At 45.9% G+C, this 25,557-nt stretch overlaps 1 protein-coding gene across 1 annotated transcript in view; it reads left to right on the top strand.

Moving 5' to 3' along the window:
- The window catches only part of MAP4K1 (mitogen-activated protein kinase kinase kinase kinase 1), an 869,227-nt gene that overhangs the window by 462,046 nt on the left and 381,624 nt on the right, over window positions 1-25,557 (top strand). Inside the window, exon 12 of the mRNA XM_069644317.1 lies at window positions 20,166-20,282. Coding sequence (XP_069500418.1) covers window positions 20,166-20,282 — 117 coding nt within the window. The remainder of the gene's footprint in view (window positions 1-20,165; window positions 20,283-25,557) is intronic.

Below are 25,557 nucleotides of genomic sequence, written 5' to 3' on the forward strand. Positions count from 1 at the left end.
TTTGAGGTCCATCACGGTGAACCGTGATGCTTCTGCTGGTATCCCACATAATATAGTGGCTGGGTTAGCTGCTATGGGGTACTCTGCCTCTACAATATTGTTGAGGGGTTTTAAATCCTGGATGAAATGCCAAGACCCACCTTTGGCCTTGCGCCCAGGGTATACAGCAGTGTTGCATGGGGACTCTGATGGTACTAGTATCCCTCTTTCTATCAGTGCTGTAATTGTTTCATATATCCCCTCATCTGCTTCCTTTGATAGTGGGTATTGCCTTACTCTTGGCAGCATTACTCCTTTTTTCAGTTTTATTTGTATTCCTCCAATGCTTTTGATACATCCTACGTCGTATGGACTGGTGGTCATCATAGATGCTGGTACTGTTGCTAAGTCATCCTCGTAAAATGGTACTGCTGTTGTGGCAGGCGCCACAAGTGCTATTCTCATCTTTTGTGCAACTTCTTTGTATGTCACTCTCAACCAAATGTTAACGCTCATCTCAAACACCATCTACCCTTCTCCATTATCGTTAGAGAACAGTTCCTCATCTGATACCTGTGTGAGATGGCACCCCTCAGCCAGAGCTATTCTGCCCTCCATGCTCTCCCTTCCCTGTCCTCTGCATGCACTGCAATGTAGTCTGCTGTAGCCACAATACTCTCGATGCTTTCTTGCATCATGCCCCCTTCCTTTTCACTGGCTGGTGTTTCAGGTCTGAAAAGATAAGCTGTTGGCCTTCTCCATATTCTTCCTTCAATTCCTGGTAGCCATGCTATTGCCATATCTGTTGCATATTGGAAGATGTCTCCATCCACCGGTTCTGCCCTGGCCACTGTTTTGCCATAATAAGCCTGCAGTATATGTCGTGCTGTAAGCATGTTAATGCCAGGTGTGGAGCATATTATCCCCTTTTCAGTAAAGGAGATGGTCATATTCAATCTACTCATGATGTCTCTTCCTAGTATGTTCACTGGTGATTGCCTGAAATACAGCAAGGGAAGTGACATGTCGTGATCCCCTATTGATAAGGAGATGTTATCAGTGAAGGGTACCAGCCCTCTAGCCCCAGAAAACCCTTGAGTGTACATAGCTTCCCCTGACAAGTTAAATTTTCCCTCCCTTATGCAGGACCTGGTTGCCCCGGTGTCAACTAGTAAATATTTTTTTTTAATTATTAAATATAAATTTTATTATTACATTACTACACACAAGCCATTGACATATACTCAAACACAAGGAAAGTTGAAGAAAATGTCCTAGAGGGGGGTGAGTTAATGTACATTGATGGATCATCAACAATTGATCAGAGTGATGGGATAAGAAGGACAGGTGCAGCAGTGGTATGACTAAGGGACGATTGGACGTACGTTCCAGTAAAATGTGTACAGTTACCACAACATTATTCATCCCAAGATGCAGAGCTAGTGGCACCTGTTGCCACCTGTATGCGTGGTTCCTCCGCAGGGTTAGGTGTTACTGATAGGATGGGACACATCAAGGACAACTGTGGGCTGTCCTATTGTGGGTATAGTGACTGACCACTCCCAGTGTAAGGGTTGTGCCCCAATATTGTCACCTTCCCCAGCTGTGTGTGGTTTATAGGCATGTCAACCGATGATGTTGTAGTGTCCTGTATTTGTGTGAACTGTTGTGCTGTTTGTACTTTTTTGCTGTTGGGTTGCAATCACCTGCTGTGGTAGTTGGTGTTGTGTGTATTGCAGTGGTGGTGTGTGTGTTTGTATTTGTTGCTGCGGGTACTGTGGTGTTTGCTGTGTATGTGGTTGTGGTTGTTGTTGTACCTGGGGTTGTTGTATGTGCCCTTGAAGCAGCGGCTGTTTCTGCAGTGGTGTTTGTGGTTGCTGTATTTCTTGCTGTTGTTGGTAAAATTGCTGATCACCAATAGACCCTTGCTGTCCTTGCTCTCCCCAACCTGCTTGTCCCGGCCCTAGTCTGCATGTGCGTGACATGTATCCCACTACCCCACATATCCAGCATATTGGTGGTTCCCGTGCTTGCCATGGGTATCCCCCTGGGTTATCTGAGTACCCCTGCTGTCCCAGTTGGCTGTAACCCCGGAACCCTCCCCCTTGCTGTTGGGCATTCCCACCAAATCCTCTCCATCTCATTTGTCCTCCCCTTCCTCTGTAGCTGCTTGCGTATCCATTCCCCATTTGTATATAACCCCCTCCCGTGTGTGTCGTGTATGGTGGGGGAGGAGGCATCTGTTGCGTTGTGAACAGTGCTTGTTGCAATGGTGCCATCTGTTGTTGAGTTGTGCCTTGTTTTACAGTGGCCTGTGTGGGTGTGGGTGCTGTTATCAGTGCCCATTCCATGGCATATTTAGACAATTTCTTTTGGACCAACTTTGCTTCCTCAGCCTTCCTATCTTTCTCCTTTTGTTTCATTTTTTCTTGCCACCTCCTGCAGTAGTGCACTATTGTTAGCTGTATTTCTGGAAACGCCTTTGCCTCCATTACCACTAGTTTTTCCAGCTGCCTTTGGACCTCTTCTGGGAGCCCTTGTATTAATATGTGGTAAAATATTGCTAGTGTCTTGTCCCACGGTTCCCGTGTTTCTAGGCGCCACCTCTCCTGTATCTCCTGGATGTAATCAACAGGGTCATAATTCTCGCGCATCTTGCGAGATGTTATTGCTCCTATGTCTGAGGTGTCTGGGTACTGGACCCTCAAGGCCTGCCATAGAGCGTGCCTGCAGTTAGCAAATGGTGCTCCATCATGTGATGTGTTGTTTATCTTTACTCCTGGGAACCCCGTCCTCCTCCATAATTCGTCTGCAGCATCCCCCAAAATTGAAATTAGTAGTCCCTTTACATCACCCACTGCTAACTTTTGACCCGCAGTGTGTTTCTCCATCTCATATATCCATTTCCCTGCTCCTCCACTCAGGGATGGAAGTCTGCATTTAATATTTTCTTTGTCTGCATGTTTCCATGGAACATATTGGGGCCTTGATCCTCCCCTCTCCAATAGTGGCATAAAGTTGTATTCTTTTACCTCCCCGGGTGTACGCCTGTGTGGGGATTCGATGGTGTATTCATCATCTTCTATGCTGTGTAACTCTTTTTTTTATGTTGTTGACATGACAATATGTCGCGCTATCGCTTCCCATGTACTTCCTTCCCTTCCTGTTGCTTTCTTGTCCCATCATGAATGTGTCTTTTCGCTCTTCTTGCCTGCGCCCTGGGAGGTCCCTAAGTCTGTTGACATAAGGGGTGTGTATGGGTGTTGGTGTTAATGGTGGTGGTACTCTCCTGTTTTCTTCACCCCCTTCACTTCTTCTGTGTGCTGTCCCCCCTCCTTTCGCATGCTCATAGAGACTCACTGTTAGTACGCGTTATATATAGTTTATCTAAACGTTCCCTACTTCGATCTTTCCTATCTTCACACAATCCTTCTTCTTCCTCACTACAGAATCCATCCTGGAATGTTGAACCCCACTCTGTGCGTTTTCCCCCTACTGTCACTGTCCTTAAATCTATTAGGTCTATGTCTGTGTACTCACCTTCTTTGGCCGTAGCCCCCTGTGGCAATGTTGTCGCAACCTCTCTATCCTTGCGGGGGTACCTTTCTGTTCTGTCCTCCGCTCCCTTCTTTCCCTCTTTCTCATTTTCCGTTTTTACTACCTCGCCACCTATCTCCGCTCGTTTCCTGCAGAGTTCTTCCATTACCTCTTTGCTTACCTTTGCCAGTATTCTCTCCTCCTCTTCTTTTCTCCCCCATATCCCCTTTCCCTTTTCAATATGCTCTCTATTACCTTCCCTTCTTCATATTTCTGCGCGCTTTCTGATATTATCTTCTTTTTCCACAGTCCCATCTCTCTTTCATTTTCTTCCCGCTCCTCCTCCCTTCTCCTCATCTCCTGCTGCTCCATGCATGCCATTCTTTCAGCTATTGCCCTTATGCGTGCTTCTTCCTTCTTCCTTTCTTCTGCTTCTTCTCTCATCCGCTCCTTCTCTTCCTTATTTGCTTTCCTCTCTTCCCTTCTGTCCCGCGTTTCCTTTTCGAACTGCCTAATCCGTGCGCTTTGTATTTCCCTCAACTCCGCCAACTTTTTCTCCAGCATCTCTTCCTCTTCTTGCGACAGTCACCCTTCTCTCTCTTTTCTTACCTCGTCCCCTGCCTGTGCATGGTCAACCTCTTCCCTTCTTACCTTCCTCACTGTGCCCTCCTCTTCCCTCGTTAGTGTTCCCCGGAGTTTCAGAAGTATCTGTGCTGCTATTCACTCATCTGGTCCTATGTTTGCAAATTCTCTCTGGATCCTCTTCCCGTCCCCAGTGCTTACTTGCGTTCTGCTTGTATCTGCAATGCTCGATGTCACCTCCCCCTTTCGGCAACTGTCTGTTGGTGCGTATGGTGGAGGGCTGTATGCAGGGTTTGAATACCCCTCAGCGGCCGTTAATTACTGTTGGGCGGCTTCTCTTAGTTCTGTTACTGGATATAATCCCCCCTCCTCCTTCTTTACTACCTTAGCCGTGGGCATGTCCCCTGTCACTTCCTTTTACACCTTTGCCTCTGCTACCGCAAATGACCCTTCAGCCTCCGCCTCACTTTCTTCGGTACTGGGTGAGGTTTCGCATGTCGCACCCCCACCTCTTCCTTTCACCTTCTCTCCTTTTACCTCCTATATCGTGTACACTCCCTGGGCCCCCGGTGTACCTCCCTGCAACATCTTCCACAGATCGAAAACCGCTAAGTGGTTTGCTAATTTTTTCCCCTTATAAGTATTATGCAAGTACGTCAGTAGATAGTGTTGGGTGTATGTGTCAAAGCTGCCGTTGGGCGGCCACAGTACCCTTATTTTGTTGTCAGTGCCTTGAGTCCATTCAATGCTATACTTTATAATCTTTTCTCTATGTGGTGACAAATAATCTTTTCTCTATGTGGTGACAATGGCCCTCATTACAACCCAGGCGTTAAGGGGTTAACGGCGCCGTAAAAGGTGGTGGTGCCGTTGCCGTTAAACCCTTAACGCCTGATTACGAGGTCCCTTTGCGGGTGGCACTTTAACGCCTGCTTTTAGCAGGCGTTAAAAAACCAACCCGCAAAGGGATCTTGGTGCTAAGTACGGTGCCACAATTTTTGGCACCGTACTTAGCGCCTTCCCCATTCCCATTGAGCCCTATGGGGCAAAAATGGGAATGGGGAAGGGCCATGGCGGCATGGGGAATTACCGCCCCGCCAACCTTGGAATGGGGTGGCAATTCCCCATTCCGCCATGGCGGAATCGGTAAGTTACCGGCATGGACCATGGTGCTATTAGCACCATGGTCCAACGCCTGGGTCGTAATGAGGGCCAATGTTGCGCAAATGTGTTGGAGTGGTGTAGTTAAAGCCCTTGCTCTGAGCCCCAACCCTGCTCCTGCCCCGACCCGTAGTACGTTGCCATGTTACACTTTCACCTTTTTCAACTTCAACTTTTTACCTGGCCCCGTAAACTGGGGACTTCCGACAGTCCGCTGAAAAGAAAAGCAATTTCAACTTTTAAAGTGCTTGCTCTTGCTCCTCTCCTTTTCCTATCTTACGACTATGGCCCTCTTCGGCTGTGGTGCACAAAGCCCCCTGCGCCGTGTGCCCTGTGTCACGTGCCTCTGAGCTACCCCACCTTCCAATGCCGCCTGTATCTTGCACACCTCGAACTCAGCTCCTCCTCCTCCCCGTCTTCACTACCCGCTCTGTCTCCTCCCTCTGTCCAGCGCAGCCGGCATTCTCCATGCGTGCCCGCCTCTCCCCTTTCACCCTCCCTTATCGTACTTCCTTCCCCCAACCACCTTTGTATGAACACGAGATGGTTGTTATGTCCTATGCAGCCCTATGGGTGACGTCAACAACCTCTACAAGACATTGCAAGTACATACAACTTCATGACCAATGGACGTGCATTATTCTTAACACTTTCAATCCCCGTTAACCCCGCAGCTGTCTTCTCACTACGCCTGGAGTGAGGTAATCAACAATTAACTTTTATAATCGGACTGCGCACGCTGCCTCGCCTCGTGTGTGAGATGCCCCCTCTCCAGGGGAGCTTAACCAGCCAATTATCTTCCGCACTCGGGAACAATATAGCTACTTCCTGCGGGAAAACATCATCCACTCACTGAACTGAAACGCTCAATTAGCAGGGAACCTCATCTACTCATTGATCTACAACGTCAACTCATAAGAAAGCAATATCCCCCTCATACAGGTGTCTGCGTTCTAGACCAATCAGCACGATCTACCTTCACACGTGGGCGCTTGAAGCCCCACCCAATCCACTTTGTGACGCTATAGTGGACGGCCCTCGTGCCTGTCCTGCTACGCCTTGCACATCTACCGCCACTTAGTAACCCAAATCAGTTTCCACACACTGTGGCAGCCACCCGCCACCCTGGTTACAATTCCTCCCCCCCTCCCGCACAACATTACATTGATGGTTGGGTGTGCCATACTCACATCAAGTCCTCGTGATCCGGGGCCGCTCGACAGCGGGCGCCCCTCCAAAGCGGCTCGCCACCTCCCCTCGTCTGGACCACGACTGGACACTCGCCAACCGCGGGCAGGATACTTCTCAAGTCGGCTCCCGATGGCCAATATCCCGATTGCGCTGCCCGGTCATCTCGCAGTTCTTTGATGGTCATGTAGTCCTCAAAAGGGGGCAACAGCAGAGGGGGCCGCGTTGCTGAGTTGTCTCGTCGCAAGAGGCCTTGTGGTGGCTGTCTTTGGGTAGAACTTAACCAGATCTCAGCAGTGCCTCCAACTTGCTGGGGTGATTTCCCGGGGGCCAGCAGAGCCATCTGCGGACCTCCGGTTCTGGGGAGGCCCAAACTCCTCCCGCGTCCCAAAAGGAGTAGGAGGCTCACACAAGAGCAATATAGTTACTGCTGTTTATTATAGTAATGGCAGGGATTGTTCTCGGCCCGTATGAATCTGGGGAGATGCTCTCACTCTTCGTGGAGCTCGCAGGCCCGTTTTACCGTAGTATGATGCGCTACTTGTGTCACCTGGGAAAATTGTCCCAAAAACATAACGCCACTTCGGGTTGGCTCCCTGAGTGGTAGGGTTAGTATAGGAGCATATAGAAAGGTGGATTATTGGATGAGGACAGGTCAAGTGGTACGCTTGGGTCGTCCCTAACAGTTTGTTACATGAAATTGGTTACAAGGGGACACTTGGTGATTGGCTACCCAGAATGGCGTCACTGGTTAGCCCCTTGTATTTTGATTGGTCCATCCACGAGCCCCCAAGCCTGGGATCATCACTGTTCCCAGCTCGCAGTGTACCTGGTGCTGGCAACAATGTGTAACTAGGTGTTAATGGTGGACAATGGACAGGTCTGGCTAGTGGCTCATGTGCATGTTTTTCCCACCGCTGTAGGTGTCCAACTTGTCACTTCATTGTTGCAACTCACGTCCCAGACGTGGGACTCTGGCGACTCTCTGTCTTGCTGGCTTGGCATCTTGTCAGCTCGGCTTGGTCACGTGTGGAGAGACCGTAGCTGAAGCAGAATTATGAGCATTTGATTTGTATTTCGGCTCTGAGGAACAATCAGCGTTGGCAAGTGTAACCTTGGCGCGAAGAGCGCGGCATATGAATGGCTACATGGTGGCCTTGTCAGTGGGCTCTCGTTGGGGCTCCTTCTGTGTGACCAGCGCTTGTTTTTTGTCTGAGAGGATTTTCGGCTGCGCTGCTCCTGCCTGGAGACTCTTGTTTTGAGGCCTACTCTGGCCTAGTTTCTGGGTGGCGGTACATGATCCATATTATGGGAATCGTTATGGGTGATCGAGCGTCACAAGCAGTAGATATATAGGGTGACGTCTTCACAGGAACAGGTAGCGAGAAAGCATCTGCAAGCATAGGTATATATATATATATATATATATATATATATATATATACAAGCTCTTCAGGCGTCTTGCGTTTCTGCGGTGCTGGAGGAGGCCTATGTTTAAAATAACAACGATGCTTGTCTAAGAGTATGTCGGTCCTCTATGTCATAGCACTGACTATGTTCTTCGTGTGGGATGGAGTGTGAGTGACCAGGGTGCATGGTGGCATGTGTGTTCCTGTCTGTAGGCTATGTCATCATGGCATCTCTAACGATGATGGCGCTTGTGGCTGTTGTCTAGTTGAGTTGGTCCATGAGGCTGACATCGGCGGTTCCCGGGTGTGTGGGCCGCGGACACAGGGGACCTGTCCGTTTGGTGATGAAGTGAGGGGTTCGAACTCCTCTAGCGGGGGGTGCTTGGGTCTTGATGTCCTGGGCCATTGCTTTGGTGCGTATGGGGGGAGGGAGTTTTCCCATTTTCCCACTTCAAGACCTACCAGAGCCCCTTACCTACACTGCCTGAACATACCCAAGATTAACCTGAAAACAGCCGGTGGATCGAGCTTCCCGGTGTTAGCAGCAAAATGCGGCAACTCGCTCCCCACAGACATTCAAGCTGAACCCTCCTTTTGCTCTTTTAGAGCCAAAGTGAAGGACTTGCTCCTCACTCAGCAACCCTAATTGTCCACCTCTCTGAGCTGGACTTAGTTTTGACTGTCTGCTTTTTTTATTACTGTATCTGCAACATCTCAATGCCTATTGCTTTGACCACTCTGTAACCTGGTCTTCACAATGCTCTTGTATTCCATATATTGCATCATGCATCATTGGTTGTAATTATTCTCATAAATGTCACCAAGCTGCCTGTCTACAGTAAATGTAACCTATGTTCCATGCTTAAAGCGGCCAGATACCTCAGGGTTAGGCTGCGCTATACAAATAATAAACTAAACACTGGGTATAAACGCTCCCTATTTCCTGGTTTTGACAGTTGTTAATGGGAATGGAAAACACAGGGTGGGCCCATTTCATATATAAACAAGACGGGTGGTGTTTTTAACAATATAGCTTCCTTATGTGCATAGCAGCACCCTTAGTTTGTGATGAATCGCACAAAGTATATGCACAGTTTAGTCTCTCACCCTCCACAGTAGGAACGTATGGGTGCTGACAGCAGCACATAGAATTTAGAAATCTATGTTTCAGTCCTTAGAAGCATTGCATGGCTAGATTTGTGGCGTGCATATATGTCATCTTCTGAAGGTATTACAGAAAGAGATGCTAGTTTTCCTACGCTGAACCCACTGTGGTTCTTTTTAGGTCTCTCGCTTTGCGTTGTCTGTGCAGCTCCTTGCAATCTTTACTGCTTGTTTCACGTGGTCTTTTTCTGAAGCCCCCTTTATTTCCTCTCTGAAGGTCGATGGTCTTCCGCAGGCCTTTGCGCGACATGTGAGCACAGCCCACGGAGCTCTGTGGCAAAACAAGAACACCCAAGATTATGCAACTCTCTGGTAGAAGAGACTGGTCTTAACCTTTAAGTGACAACCACAAAGCTGTTTAAATATATTGACAGACTATGCTTATTCCATTTACTTGTTTAAAGCTCATCCATTTCCCAAACAATAAAACTGCTCTAAACTGACCTGTAGAGATCGACTTGCCACAACATCTACATGTTTCGATCCTGAAGGATCTTCCTCAGGTGGCTGTGAAAATAAATTATAAATATTCACGAACGCAACTACCAACGTATAACGTTTTAAATATCATATATTTGAACCTGACACGCAAAATATTGTTGTAATTGACATCTGATTTGCCATCCTTGCACTTATTAACAGCTCATAGCACTAATGTTTATGGAATACTTTTTTAATGCCAAACCTCATAAAAATATAGGTATTTACTCTCAGTGGTTGAAAATAAATTAGAAAAGCACATGTTGCCTGTGCTACACGTTTTTCAATGGACCTTACTTAATCCCGACTTCTCAAAAGCCTGTTTTTATTATGATGCTAATTCGTATCGTGTACATAAAAGATCAGACTTCTTACCCATTGTTTTTTCGAACACGCGAGTATACTCCTGCGTGAATCCGCGTTACAGTGTTACGTTGCTACAAGAAGGCAGTAAGATCTTGTGATATAAACCTGACCTTGTGCAGTGGATATAAAAAAAGGACTAAAGATGCTTTTATCCTCACGCATCATTTTTAAGAAGATATTGATATTCATTACAAACCGTAGCATAAAGGTGAACACACAGAGCACCCAACCATGAACACATAATGCAACCTTTATGAATGATGAATATTGAAGTCTCACTCTGCTACGGCACATATAGGCTGATCGTATCAATAAGACTCTTCCACACTTGTATGGGAACCAAATCACACAAAGAACACTTTTTAAAGGAAACATCGTACATTCCAATCCTCATTCACCCCAAAGGGGAAAAATAAAATACTTTGTAGCATTCAGACACACCAGAGGAAATGTGATTTCAATAATTTACTACTATACTAATACTGAGTGCAACTGATCATCCTAGCAGTCATTTAGCAGACTCTGGTAGCCTATTCAACTCTGCAATGTGTTAAATTCCTTGGCTAGTCTAGAGATTAATTAATGGGATGCTTTGCTAGATCGTGAAATGTAGAACTAATTAGTTTCTCGACAAGGTGTTGCACCCCATAATGTATGGCAAGCCTCAGATTGGTATTTGGAATGGTTTTCATTGTGTCTCGTCACATTCCTCATGTTATATTTGAGGTGGTATAGTCTGTGGCCCTCATTCCGATGGAGGTGCTAGTCATGGCGCTATTTGCTATTAGCGCCATGACTAGCACCAATACTGGTACCGCCACCGACTTGGTGGTATGGGGACTTACCAGTCCAGTCCGACCTTGGCGGGACCGGTAAATCCCCATTTGAAAAGCCATTCCCCATTCCCATTTGAGCCCCCATAGGGCTCAATGGGAAGGAGGAAGGCGTCAATAACGGTACCGCAAATTGCGGTACCGTTATTGACCCCGGTATCCCTTTGCGGGTCCCATCTATAACACCTGGTAAAACCAGGCCTTAAGGGAGGGACCCTCAAAAATACCCCGGAATAGGGCGCAAAGGGATTACTGGCACCGGTGTCATTACCGGTGCCTGGTATCCCTTTGCGCCCAGGTCATAATGACCCCCTGTGATTCACTCTGATGTATCATGTGCAGTTCCCATTGTAGCCAGTCTGCCTTTTTATTTGTCTCTAGCATTAAAGACTAATGTCTCTGGTTTGGCTCCTCATAGTTGCCGGCACGGTTGGACAATGTGTCTGCACGAGCTGTTTATTATTGGTGCCATTGTTCCCCACCTGTCTTTAGTGGCTTTCTGTGTTTTTCTGGTGCATTCATAGTGTTGTAATGAGAAGGTTTTTTTGACTGCGAAGTTGAAGAGTGGATTTAATTTGGAAACAGCATGGTTTCTTAAAAGGCAGACCGTTGTTAGTTAACCTAATTTCCAATGGTGAGGAGTTCTATAGTTAGGGCTAAACGTGCACATCTTTCTTTCTTAAAAGAGGGTTTAATTAACAGTCAACATTGAATTAAGTGTACACCCAGATAAGCATCGCTGCAGTTTATCTGTTGGTCCTGTGTGGGGAAGAACTGCTCTTAGGGACATTATTAAGGTTTCGTGATGTATACGTTGCACGGTGAGACGTCTTTTGCACACTCCTTGTTTGTGATATTGTCCATATTCCAGATGGCCACGAGTTACTGAACTACTATGCTTAATATCACTTGCAGTTTTTGGTATAAGATTAGACAACTTAAGTAAAGGATCTTGACACAGACTAGCCTGGGACAAATCATGGTTGTTACTACTGAGGTTAGGTTAAGGAGAGAGAGAACAACTACATTCAGACTCTTGTGAGACCTTGCCATAAATTGGCTGAAAGGGGGGCGTACTAGGTCTTTCTTAGGTCTGTTCGCCATCTTAGAATCCTTCCCCTATTTGTCATTAGGTGATTTATCCCTATGGTCTCCCTGTGCTTGGTGTCTAGATGGGCCTCAACAGGCGATATTTGACCTCAGCTGGACTGCAGCTCTCTGTGATGCTGGAAATGCATCGGAGGGACAGGGCCTCTGTATCCTTGTCCTTTACTGCTTTTTATCGTGTGTTCTGTCGTGTTTTCTGCGCAGGAGTTCCTGTGAGACTCCTGCCGGTGCAGCTCTCTCTCTTTTGATTTGGTGAACGGACCCGTGGGATACCCTTATGGCAAACATGGATGGGGGTACAACCCTGTGCCCCTACTGTATGTTTTTGGGCACCTGTGGGTGGCCCACAGAGCAGGGTATGGGCTGGTGGCAGCTCCATGCTGAATTTGACAGGTGCGCGGAGTATCCTCCATTTTGGGATACCCTGGCCCTGCCATTGGGATCAGTTGATTCCTGATGGAAAACAAAATGGCCCCTGTGGCCTCTTGCTTTCTATTACCTATTACCTTGTTTTCCCAAAGTCCTGGGAAGCCCTGACTCTGTCCCTTCCCCCTGACTGGCTGTTGGATGGAAGTGCCATATATGGTGTTGTTGTGAAGGCCCGGCCAGACTAGCTGGAGCCTACAGCAGTGACTGTATGTTGTGGGTACCTCCTGTGGGTGGGACCTGAATGAATGGAGTGTGTGTCCAATATGCATTTCTTGTTGTGGTTGTCTGGTTTCTGGCATGAGAGACAAAGACTGAGACAGCCCTGCCCGAAACTGGCCTGAATGCAGTGTGTAGTGTTGAATGGCTGGGTACTTGTCCCAATCAACAATCCTTGTTGTGAGTGTCTGAGCGGGAGAAGCATGGCCTGAATGCACTGCGTGCCTGATTGGCTGACTGACTGCATGAATGCCCTTCTGGATGATTGGCTGCTGAGTGTGACCTAGCAGTGTGGATGAGAGACCGAATAGTATATCTGGGGACCTCTCACCACTGGAAATTGTTCAGAAGCTGAAGTCCACTACGACGCGTAACTGGAGTAACTGAAGCTTGACCTTGAAGCTCTGCTGGAAGAGAAGAATTGCTGTTGCTCTCCTTCACAATCTGAAAGCTGCTGTGTCTCCAAGGACTGACCCAGAGAGGACCTGGTAAGGCGCCCTCTTCCCGAGCTACGAGGGACCATCATGCACCAGCTGATCTTTGCCAAAGCTCCCTGGTAGACAGACATATGACAGGCTGCTGACCCGAGACGAGGACTGCTGCGGAATCCCAAAGAGAAGCACCCAGACTGTTGTCCGCCACTGTCGACGCCCGCCGTCGCCAACCGGAGCCACCGTGCTCCCGTTTGCCTAAGAACTTCATTTGATCATCGGACGCTCTCGTCTGCATTGTCGCCCGCTTTATCCCGCTGGAGAAGGCCCGACCGTCGATGCGCCAAGGAGCATCCGCCGGTGGGTTTCCCGCCACCTATCGACCACAGAGACGCCGACGACTCGACGCCCTTGGTGGGCCACAGTTCTTCATCATCTCTTTGCAGTCCAGAACTATCGTCACTGAGGTGCCCCGCACACCTCTTCCTTGCAGGATGCCAATGCTCCGTCGTCGACGAGCACCGCTAGGAACGAAGCTGCCACTTCACCGCCGTAGTTCAACCTGTTCTCCGTCGGACGTTCAACGACCCGTGACTCCTGCCTTAAAGGGAGGGCACTCAAGAAGGGCCGTCGATTCCCCGACACCGAACGCCGAGTTCCTCGATGCCTCTCGATGATCCGTGGCTCCTGCTTTAAAGGGAGTCACTCAAGAAGGATCGGTCGACGCATCTTCGGAGAACTGTACTCCACCAGGTACATTGGGGGGGTAAAACCTTAATAGGAGGAAATAAGACTATTGAACAATATATGGACTGGGCTTGTGCTATATATCTTTATTTACAGGTTGACCAGGTGGGGGGATCTCCACACAGAACTGTGCCTAAGGGTAGGGGTCAGAAATCTGCCTATTGTTTCAACCATCTTACGTTCCTTCCTACCTCTATTGCTGGTTTCCTCGTTATTGATCTGTGTGTCATTTTAACTGTACAGTTGGTGCACTTTAATGAGATTTGATAACTTTGGTGGTACCACTTTAGAATTGTATATATATATCATTGTTGATTTCCGAGTACAAAGTGCGTTATTGTGATCGTGTACATACCTTTGAATATTAATTATATAAAGACTGTGTTTTCAGTAATACAGTGTGTGGACATTCCTTTGTGGGGGTTCGGGGACTACACTGTACTTAAGAACCAGCCCGCATCACCTCCTGAGAAGCTGGGCCTTGATTGCTCGACTGCGTTACCAATAATAGAGAATCTTGGCTGGGGTCCTCTGTGCCTCTCCTCTACCATATAGAGAGCGGAAGTACAGACACCCCCTACCAGTCTTTACACTCTCCCAGACAATCCCTAGTTAGTGAGCGTACTTTGTGGATTTGGGGTTTGAGGGCAATGTGGAGACAAAATGCTGGTGGGAGAATGTTGTCAGTGGTTTGCAAACACGCACAGTCCTCCTCTCTGAACATCATGCACATGACAATGTCAGGTGCTAGATCTCCAGCCACAGTAACAGCTGGATTTCTACTGACCTCTGAATTGTGTGCGCTGACGGCTGTTGTTCTATTCTCACTGGGAATGTGAATCTGTCCATTGAGTGCTTTAGACTCTCGTGCCTGCTGAGGGTCTCTGGTTGGTGGGTGCCTGTGACTGTTCCTTGCCATGCAAGGGGGTCTGGGAGTGGAGGACCCAGGAAGGTACCCAATGAGATAATGGCCCCCCCTGGTCACATCCTTAAGGTCTCCAGTGATTACGCCACAGAGACCATGCCCATTATTTTGTAGGAACAGCTGGCCTGATCGGAATAGACTTCACAGTATTTATTTATTTATTTATGTATTTATTTATTTATTTACTTATTTATTACATTTATATAGTGCGCAGGCAGCCCAGGGGCATTGTGGCGCTGTTACTTGTAGGGGAACTTAGTTACAGGTACAGGTACAAGTTGTGCCATGAGTTACAGTAAGGCAAGATCCTGTGTGAAGCGATAAGGAGTATCATACACCATAATACATCATACACCATAGTACATATATCTGAATGCCAATAGCATACAACTCGAACGGCATTCCTCAAGCTGGGAGCATTTCTTCTAGTGTTTCTTCAAAAATATTTAGGAGATAAGGAACTTAGGGGTTGGTCTAAAGAGCACCAGTGTGCTTATTATAACACATTTTTGTAAAAAATAAGGTCAGCTGCGTTAGAACTTCCACTGGGATCCCCCTAACAGATCAGTTTCAAATTAGATGGATTGGTTGTTGGAAGTAACACTCAACGCGCTTAGCCCAGTAGTAATAGTTGGTCAAAAGTATAATCAAGAGTGCAGTTCGGTTCAATAATGTAGAGAACATTTTTTTAGTGCTAGAGTGAACAGCCGACACGTGTTTCGATCACGCAGGTTGTTCTCAATGCTCTACAGTATAAAACCAAAACAAAGACATAGGCATTAAACTAAATAAATACATACCAACACAAATATGTGTTTTTGTTTCAGAGAAATAAATATAACAGATGCCATTGGTTAAATAATGATAAGGAGTGCACATTGGCGACAAATCAATCACAAAGAAAGGACATGATAATACCAATAATACTAGGTTGTCATCAAATGAAATCCAAAGTTATAAGAGAAAAAATGATTGGTAGAAATGGAATGAAGATGACATACCACAGGTATGAAGGTTGGGTTGGACGGAAGTGTACATGAAAGAAAGGAAAAATAACACAAAGCAAAATGCTGAATTGGAACATTTGCAGATGTCAAGGACATAGGTCTCTTTACAAAAAGATATTTAGCCTCATTGTGGGCACACTGGAGTCCTGGGCAACAGTACAGTTGCAATTATCTTCAGGGGGATATGCAGTGCCGTAGAGCCACACGCTACTGTTAGTCCTTAAGGAGTGATGCTTTCCATGTTTGTGGGTGAGTCACTGAGTTCAACCAACCACTGGACTCTGGAGAAGCTTGTGATAAATGCTGGCAGGACTGGTGCTACTGTTGCTGCTACTCTCTGCCACAGATGGGTTAAAGTTGTTCATCCCCTTTTGAGTGCTTTGTCACAGCATAAAGAATGAAGAGGTCGAGGAGTGTGCATATAACAATGTGCTTGAAGAGCTGTGTTGGGTAAATCATTGTAATACTTTGGCAGTGAAGGGTTTTTCTTGAAGGGCCTCTGGCTGGCAGAGTCAACAATTGTATTCATTTTAAAAAAGATTTTAGAGACACAACATTTCATTACCAAATCCCTTGAAGAAAGGACACTATTCTCTCTCATGGATACTGTATGGATTTCTCTCAGCCTCTTTGACTATTATTCCTCAATGTCTGTGTCTGTGCAATTGCTATACCGTTTGCCCAAATTTGGTGTGCCAGTGTTGATGGTAAGTATGCCCTTCTGTTTTCTTAAGACTGCTCTTGGTTGTCGCTCCATGGTGTCTCATGCTGTCAATCCATATTGTCCATGTATGTTGTACCATTATGTCCTGTGCTTTCATTTCGTGATGTCTCCTGAAGTAATTCCATATTTTCTGGCTCTTCCATGGTGTGCAGTGTGATGGTTCTTTGGTGCCAAGTGGTGTTTGTTTGTCAATACCAAAAAATTGCTGATTTTATGATACTTCAATATTCAATATTAAAATGTCATTTGACGTTTTCTTCTTTGAATCTTTAGGGGGCTACACATATATGTTACATTATTCAATTACACACATTACTATGATGTTGTACTAAATCAATTTAATTATTGTCCTGCACAGTCCCACTTTTCCTAAACCAATAAACTATATTATACCCAGGGAGCTCTGTGCTCCTAGAGACATAGGGTGTTATATGATGGCCCTTGAGTACAAGGACCAGTGAAAGGTACACTAATGTTCAGATCTGGGATCTCTAACTCAGGAGACCCAGCAACGTGACCAGAAAAGCCCAAGTTGATGGGCCTGTTTCAAATCTATAAACTATACCATCATCAGATGTGATAGGGACAACAACCAAACTAAGGGGGGGGGACTAGCTTTCATATTTAAGAGCTCACTTAACCTCAGAGCCATTAACAGCCTCCAACTACCATCAGCAGAACTACTGTCTATTAAATTGTCAATCTCACCTAATCACACAGCCACTGTGCACCTCATATACAGGCCTCCTGGCCCTACCTCCTCCTTCATAGAGGACATATCATCGATCTTAGCCACTAGCACTAAGCCTAATTCTCAAATTATTATACTGGGCGACCTCAATCTAGGCTACCAGGATGCAAATGATACTAAAGCCACTGACCTAGAAAGTGTCCTAGATGACTTCGGCCTTACCCCACATGTCAGCGAGCCCACCCATATCAAGGGCTGCACTCTTGACTGGATTGCAGACTTGAACTGTGCACTCAACGTTACCTCTGTGTCTCCTTGTGCGTGGTCTGATCACCACAAAATATAATTTTCTATTAATGCTAGTCCAACTACAGATAAACCGAACCTTGCCCCTCCCACTTACACACGCAACAAAAGGGATATCACGACTGAGAAACTTCTCCCTCTTATCCTCCCTCTACTTAATCAGGTGTCCTCCACCTGCACGGACCCCACTGTATTGGTAGATACTTATAACCGCGTTTTGTTAAAAGCCCTCAACGCCATCGCCCCCCTCAAATTGCGCAAACAAAAACCGCGGCCCCACCTCAATTTTTGGTTCACTCCGCACCTACGCGACCTACGTAAAGAGAAAAGAAAAGCTGAGGCTCACTGGAAAAGTTTACCCTCTCTAGCCAACAAAAATAACCTTACCTTAGCCTCCATTACATACAAAGAAGCCATGCTAGCTGCAAAAAAGGAAGTTTATAATAAGAGGATCATTCAAGCCCAATCTAATACTAGGGAACTCTTCAAGATCCTCAAGGAACTCGAGTCCCCAGTTGCCCCACTTGTTACATGCACACCTGACGCTGAATGGTGCTCTAACATACAAAAGGCTCTGCTTGACAAAATTGCCTTGCTCCAAGCCAAAATTAACATTAAAAAAAAACATCTCTCGGATTCAACTGGTAATCCCCCCTCCTACAAAATTGCCTCACCCAAACATTCATTCAAACCTTTACGCTTCTCACCACTCACCACCATGGAAGTTGAGAACATCATTACGAAGCTCAAACCTTCCAACTGCCATGGTGATGCATGTCCTGCACCGGTCATTAAGGATGCCGCACATGATCTCGGCCCTTTCATTACCTCATTCATTAATGCCTCCTTCGAATCGGGCACCGTACCCGACAACCTCAAGGATGCCTGGGTCATCCCCCTAATCAAAAAACCTAATCTTGATCCCAGTAATCTGTCTAACTACAGACCTATTACCACGGTGCCTTACCTCCTCAAAATTCTTGATCGAGCAGCCTATATCCAAATCCAGGATTACCTTGAAACCAACAACCTACTAGGGCTCAGACAATGTGGATTCCGTCCTAGACACGGCACTGAGACAGCCTTAATTGACTTGAAAACCCAAATCGAGGTTCTCAAAGACAAGGGCAAGCAGGCACTCCTGCTCCTCCTCGATCTTTCAGCAGCTTTTGATTTGGTCGATCATCAGATCCTCTGCCACCATCTCAAGACTGCTGCCCACTTTTCAGACGCAGCCACATCTTGGATCAGCTCATTCCTATCTAAGAGAACTATGAGAGTTTTCTCCTCTCTAGCCGCAGCCGACCCTGCCCATGTCCTGTGCGGAGTCCTACAAGGTTCTTGTGTATCTCCCACTCTCTATAACGTGTTTACCAAACCGCTTTTTGATATACTTGACTATCTGGGCGTCTCTTACACAAACTATGCGGATAACATCCAGATACTCATCCCTATCACTGGCGACTATGCAACCGACGCTAAAGCTCTCAATGCCGTCTACACTGTCATCCAGGCTCTGCCTCAATGATGAAAAAACGGAGTTAGTCATTCTAGGTTCTCAACCTAAACTCACGAAACTTGACCCCAAATACACATCCTTCACTATTGACGGGAACGATATTAAAGTCTCCAATGCTACAAAAACTCTTGGAATATATTTAGACTCCACCTTATCTCTCAATCGACAAACCAACGCAGTTGTCTCCGCATCATCCTATACTTGCAAATTGATTACAGCTTTCCGTCCCTTTTTGACACCGGGGAACTGTCTGATTCTCGCCAGAACCCTCATCATGTCCAAGATCGATTATTGCAACGCCCTCTACCTAGGAACCAGTCATAGAAATCTTGACAAACTCCAGGTCACGCAGAATAACGCCATAAGGGCAGCTCTTAACATACCCAGGCGCTCCGATATCTCCAACACTAGACGTAACCTACATTGGCTACCCATCACGCACCGTATATCCCTCAAAGTACTCAGTCTCACCCACAAGGCACTGAACAACGCAGCCCTTGCCTACCTATCCTCACGTTTCACACAACATACAGCAACCAGACCCCTGAGGCCCACACACTGACTATTCCTAGCTTCAAGCTACGAACAGCAGGGGGGTCAAGCTTCCCAGTGCTCGCCGCCAAGCTTTGGAACTCCCTTCCCAATGCTCTCAGAAACATTCCTTTCTTTCATTCCTTCAAAACTAAAACTAAATGGTGGTTACATGAACAGGATGCCTCATCCGCCTCTCATTAATTCTACTATTGCTTTCTCACCCATACCAACTGTTCACTGTTTTGACTGTATACACTGTATATTTTGACCTGCTGCCTTCCTCATTATGTAAATATCTGTAAATGTAAATTATATCTATTTCCTGTAAACTGTAACTGTTTTCTTAAACATGCGCCCAGATGCCCCGGGGCAAGGTGCGCACTACAAATAAATAAATACAAATAAATAAATACAAATACAAATTATTTTTCCTTGAGAAGACACAGAGGTACACCCTTATGCTGATGCCAAGTGCTGTTGTTCCACAATATCTAATACTGTCATAGCATGGTGTCTGGTAGGCTTCTTTATCATGTCTCATATGGTTCCTATGCTATCTCGTGAGATCCTTATTGGTTACTGGTCGAGATTCTTCATGCTCTCCGGTGCAAAGCTCAGTGGCATATGGCAATGACTAGCAGGAACTTTTGTCTTCCGTTGTATCGTCTCATGTTGTGTGGTGAGCGTCATGGTGTCTGCTGTGGCACCTCATGGTACCTAATATGAGTCCTCATGATGTCTTGAATATATCCATATGTTTTTCGTCGTAATCTTTTTTGACCTGCAGTTACTCTGGTCTTCCACACTCCTTTTTTCATACTCTCTTTCAGCACCAGTTTGTGGCTCAGTCTGGACTAAGCCAAGCATTGGCCCACGAGCTACTAGAAAAACTAAGAAACCCAGAGAAGCACTCACGTTATCTGGACCCAGAGGAGGAGGAATTGGAGGTGAGGATAAAGGCGAAGGATGAACAACTGGGGGCCATGGCAAGAAGCAGAGCAAGGGAATGATTAGATGGAAGCAAGGTGACAGGGGAAGAGCTGAGAGGGATGGGGAAGAAGAGGTGGTGGTGGAGAAGGAATGGTTGGAGAGCTGTAAGGGGTGGTGAGGTGAGGGCACTATGCATGGAGAGTTGGGAGAGATCGAAGAGGAGTGGTAAGGGGAGGGATGGCTGGAGAAGTATGGCAGGCATGGCATAGGAGGAAAGAGAGGGCATGGACTGTTAAATAACTGTGGCAGGTGGAGGAGGAGAGGTGGCTGATAGGGCACAAGTGAGTTTCTGGGAGATGTGGGTGGGAGAAGGGTTGATAGAGTACCTGATGAGCTGATGGAGGGTCAGCAAGTGGTGAGATGGAAGAGATGGTGCTCTGTGGGTATGAGTGGAAAGTTGTGAGAGATGGATGGGGAAGTGTGGAGGGTGGGCAATGGTTCACAGCTTGAAACATGGAGGAGGGTATGTGGTGGGAGTCGAAGATAAGGGAGACATATGTGAGTGGAATACTGCAGTGAATAAAGAAGTGGTGGCTGAATAGATAGATGGGAAGAAGGAATGGAAACATGGAACCTCTGAAAAGATTTAAAAAAAATATAAACCATTTTCCCACCATCCTTGAGGCCTGGAACAAGGCTTCTGTAAGGTGGGCACTTGTTATTTTTTCAGAATATGTTCCCAGCTAGCTTTTTGCCCTTGTCCCATTAGCTAATTGCATTTCTTGCTAATCAAGTCTCCTTGGGGAAAATGAGGACTGACCAGACCGGAATCTATGGCTCGCCTGCCTCATTCCACCACCCCTGAAGTTCACACCATTCCTTATATGTCTCCTGACATAGATGACCTACTTCTCTTACTTGACCCTCCCTGTCCTCTGTCTCCTATGGTGAGCTATATGACTCACATGCTATGTTCAGTCCACGCTTGCTTTGTTTTCTGGTTCATAAAAAATGCAATCCTTTTGTGTTGTCTAAATGGGTTAAATTGGGTTCGAAATGGTACTGGTGGGCTTATGATCGCTCTCTCCTATTCAGATAGTTGGCTTGCAGCGTAAGCCCTTCCAAAAGAGCCCACCCAATCAAAGGCTCTGAATAAGTTACAGCAAAAGATTATGGTTGGATATAGGTGATTTGCGCACTGCCTTCTTAAGTAATGACAAGTGATATTATAAGTAAAATAAATTGAAATGATCAATATGATTCTTGTTGAAGTCTCGATTTAATCTTGGTATGGTCAGCTGACACGTGTGTTGACCGGAAGGTCGTTTTCAAGCCACTTTTCTGAGCAACTTGATGTATGCACCATAGTGGTCTTGGCAAAATAATTAGTAGTCAGCTGCTATGTAACATGGTAAAGTTCTTGGAAACTGCGTTTGCACTAGCAATATGTGGCAATACCAGGCACTATCCTGTCCACAAACACGTGCTCGGCGTGTAAAGTGAACTGGAGGCTTCCAGCCCCTTAAGATGATTAGCAATACCCTGGTTATGGGTGGGGATGCAGATTCTACTCATACATCAATAATCAAGATGACACAAATAGTTTGGCAAAGTTTGTCTGTTTTAATGCAAGTACAACGAACATCAGCAATCGCTCGATACTCTGACTCTAACTACTTCATAAAAAAGTTGGGTTCCTATTCCCATAATTGGTCTTAGCTGACGTGTTGACCTGCGTCATTACCAACATCATTCTACGTGGGAAACTACAGAAACTTATCGGGAAGCGGGATTGGGTCTAAGTAAATAACTAAGCATAGGTACTATATCTGTATGGAGTAACGGAGAAAGGTAATAGGATAGCTAACATCAGGTGGGGCAACTAAGTCCTCCCTCCAAAATGGCCACTATGAAAGTCACTAAATGTACGGAGTCCCATTGGCTACACAACATATAGGACCCCTAACTGCATGGTCCCCTACAATTGGTTGGCTTCTAACCCCCGTCAGTAATTTTCCACCTGTGTGAACAGCACGCAGACTGAACAACCAGGTGTGGATAAGCTCGTCTTTGCACCAGCTTTCCGCCAATTAAAATATCATCCATCATCACCTCAGTGGTCCAGTCTCAATTAGTACTTTGAAGTTGGCCTTGAGTTTGTACTGTTCTCTGAGAATTTTTAAGGAGTACAGGCATTATCCGGCTTCCATGCGTAGGTGTGCCCATCTCGTCCGTCCAACTTTCTTCCATCACGTGACTGAACACCATGAATTGAGCCTTTTCGTGTATTTGATTTTATTCTTCAATAGTCCTCTGACGTCTTTTGTTTTTGCTTGACCTTCTTGAACAAGGGCTTCTGTTCTTTCACGTTAATTGTATCCACTGTCAGCCAACTCCTAGTTTGATAAAACCTTGGCTTTCTTGGCTCAGTGAACTCCTTAGCTGAACTGGATTCTGTTTAATTCAATTGCTTTTTGTAACTGCGACACTGAAATGAGGCCTTCTCGCGTTGTTCAGTACTGCTTTATACAAAGTGGAAACCTTAATTCTTCACTTAATCTATATGTATCTATGAGGTATATAGGTATATATTGGCAATTGCCGCGGTCTACTCTATTTAAGCATGTGGCTAGCTTCTTGATTGCTTTGCTGCTTGCGTTTCATTGTATCTGTACACGTTTAAACTAACTAAATATCTTCATCATATTTGTGCCATAGGTTTCTTTATCTTGATCCCAAGATGTCACTTATCCTTGGTACTTTGTTCTTTATAATCGTCTGCCTCTCTGGTCTGTTATCTTTCTATCTGGGTGTCGATTCAACTTTGTATGATGTCCCCATTCATCCTGGTCATTCAGTTTCGTTGTTTCATCAGGAATCCTGTTCAAATGGCCATCATATTGTCTTGGATGCAAGTATGGCTTCCTCAATGGGTACTTTACTTCCCATATTCTCTTAGGTATAGGTATTTTTATGGGTATTGCACAGAACCCTCTCTCTTCTCTTTGTTGGTTTAACTGTTCAGTATACATCACATATTTTGGTTCATACGTTTCAGGTAATGTAGGCAGGGCAGTTGGAGAGGGGATACTTGACTCCTCCTCTACACTCCCCCTCTGGGTGATTTATCGACCACTCTCACATCTTCTTCTGTATCTAGACATCCTGGTCTGAAGAAATGCTTCTTAGGTATCCATATCTTTATGACCCCCCTTCAAGCATCCAGCTGATTTCACATGCTCATCCTTGTTCCATGTCATGAGCACGCACTGTCCACTTGCACTGCAGTAGATCCATCTCCCCACATACTTCTTATGGTCCTTTAGATACAGGAACTTTGTTCCCTCAAGTGCATGGATACTGGCCTTCACAAAGACTCTGATTTCTTCATCAGTAAGGTCTTTAGGCTTCCATCCTGGTTCAACATCAATCATAGTCTTCATCCATATGGCTTTCTTTGCTGTCTTCCTGCATTGTGAGATTATTATTTTGATCACACAGAATCCAAGCATTACTAATAATAATAAAGCTCCTAAAAACTTGAACATATCTACCATCCATTGTGGAGCCCACAAGAAGAGTGATCCAAATCAGCTGTCATCAGCAATGTCTTCGACCTCTTCTATCATCTGACCATGTAGCTTTGTTAGCATATCTATGGCCTTTGTCAAGGTTCCATTCTCGTCATCATGAGAAGGTGTAAATGTGTAACATGATTCTCCAATTGTTATAACTCTAGTCAATTAAATAAGATATGCACCAATCACCTCCACAGATTATACACAAGTGTAAAGATAAGAAATCCTACCTGCTCTTCAACAGCAACCGATTGTAGATTAGAGTGGTTTACCTGGCACCCTTTCACCGTGCGGAGGAAGTCCGCACTGTGTGAAAACACCAGGGAAACCCTCAAGGAGAAGAAAACCCTGAAGATGGAGTTCGTTGAGAGTAGGACGCAGAGTATTTCAGATGGGCGTCTTCCGGGGAAAGCTGGTCACAGTCAAGTCGTCCTTGAGATGGTAGGAGTCTTTCTGGTCCCGGAATTTAGCTATAACGAGAAGGGACAGTTAGTTTGGGAAAAGAAAACAGGTAAGTTTGACAACTATTGGGAAATACTACCCTTGATGTTTAGAAGAAGTAGGAGGTATTGTTGATTGGAGTCCAATGGTGGGAGAGAGTGGGTAACTAAAATGGGAAGATAGACCCTTAACCAAGTTCTGTAAGGAAAGAAAAAGACTAGAAAAGAGTAAGGCAGATCTTTGTACCGAAATCCTAACTGGATGCAGGAAAGAAAGATTCGAGACATAGTTCCGCGATCGGGTAGAAATGGCGGTTGGTTGTTGTAGTTCGAACCGGCCCGGATCACGTGAGTTGCTAAATAAGCAGAGGAAACAGATTGGTGAATGTGTTCGGGGATAAACTGAAGTTTGGATGACAAAGGGTGAAGATACTATGTTTACCTAAGAGGTGTGGATCTTGAGAGTGTACCGGATCAGGTACTTCCTGAAAGCACGAACAGGGATATTCGGTCGGGGTCTATGTAATCCTAGGAGTGGGAGAAAGAAGTAAGGAGACGTGATTGACGGGTAGCGAGTTCGTAAGGTTCTAGGATTTCCTAGTAGCGATACTCACGGAGCATAGGCTCTGAAAACAGAAGCAACGCAAAGCAGTCCTGCGTTGGATGCCGGAAATACATTCACTTTGTGGATGGGCGGAGTATGTTCAATCACCTTCCGAACCTCTAGACTAACACCCTGTGGTATAGCGGCCATTTTGGGAGTAGTACTCTGGATGTTTGTGATGCGATGCCAACGGAGCCATAAGGAAAACTGTCGAAAAATCCCGTGAGGGTGAGTGTTCGTAACACCAATTTTGGCACAAACACCTCCATCCATAGCTGTGATCATATCCAGGACATATCTGTTCTGGAGGGTCATCAATCTTACAGCTCTCCGCTCTTCTCTGATTGCATTGAATCCCTTTATGGTAGTATTAATCATCTGTAGCAGTTCCTGTCTGGTGATCTGAAGCCACTTGGTATTTTCTCCAACCTGGATCCTTGGCATGAAGATCAACGTGAATACTGAAGAAGTCTGGCTGAACAGTCTATGTTCATATGGAATAACATCAAAGGCTTCTATTGATTTAGCTGAAAAGTAGTTCTCCCTCTTCATTTGATTTATTAGTTCCACAGATCTCTTCTTTCTTAGATGAGCATCTGCTTTCAGGAAACTATCAATGTTCTGGTCACCTGTAGGAATCACTAATGCAGGAACATGGACATTACCAATG

This window comes from Ambystoma mexicanum, chromosome 2p (genome assembly GCF_040938575.1).
Source record: "Ambystoma mexicanum isolate Mex_15411 chromosome 2p, UKY_AmexF1_1, whole genome shotgun sequence".
Classification (NCBI taxonomy): Eukaryota; Metazoa; Chordata; class Amphibia; order Caudata; family Ambystomatidae; genus Ambystoma; species Ambystoma mexicanum.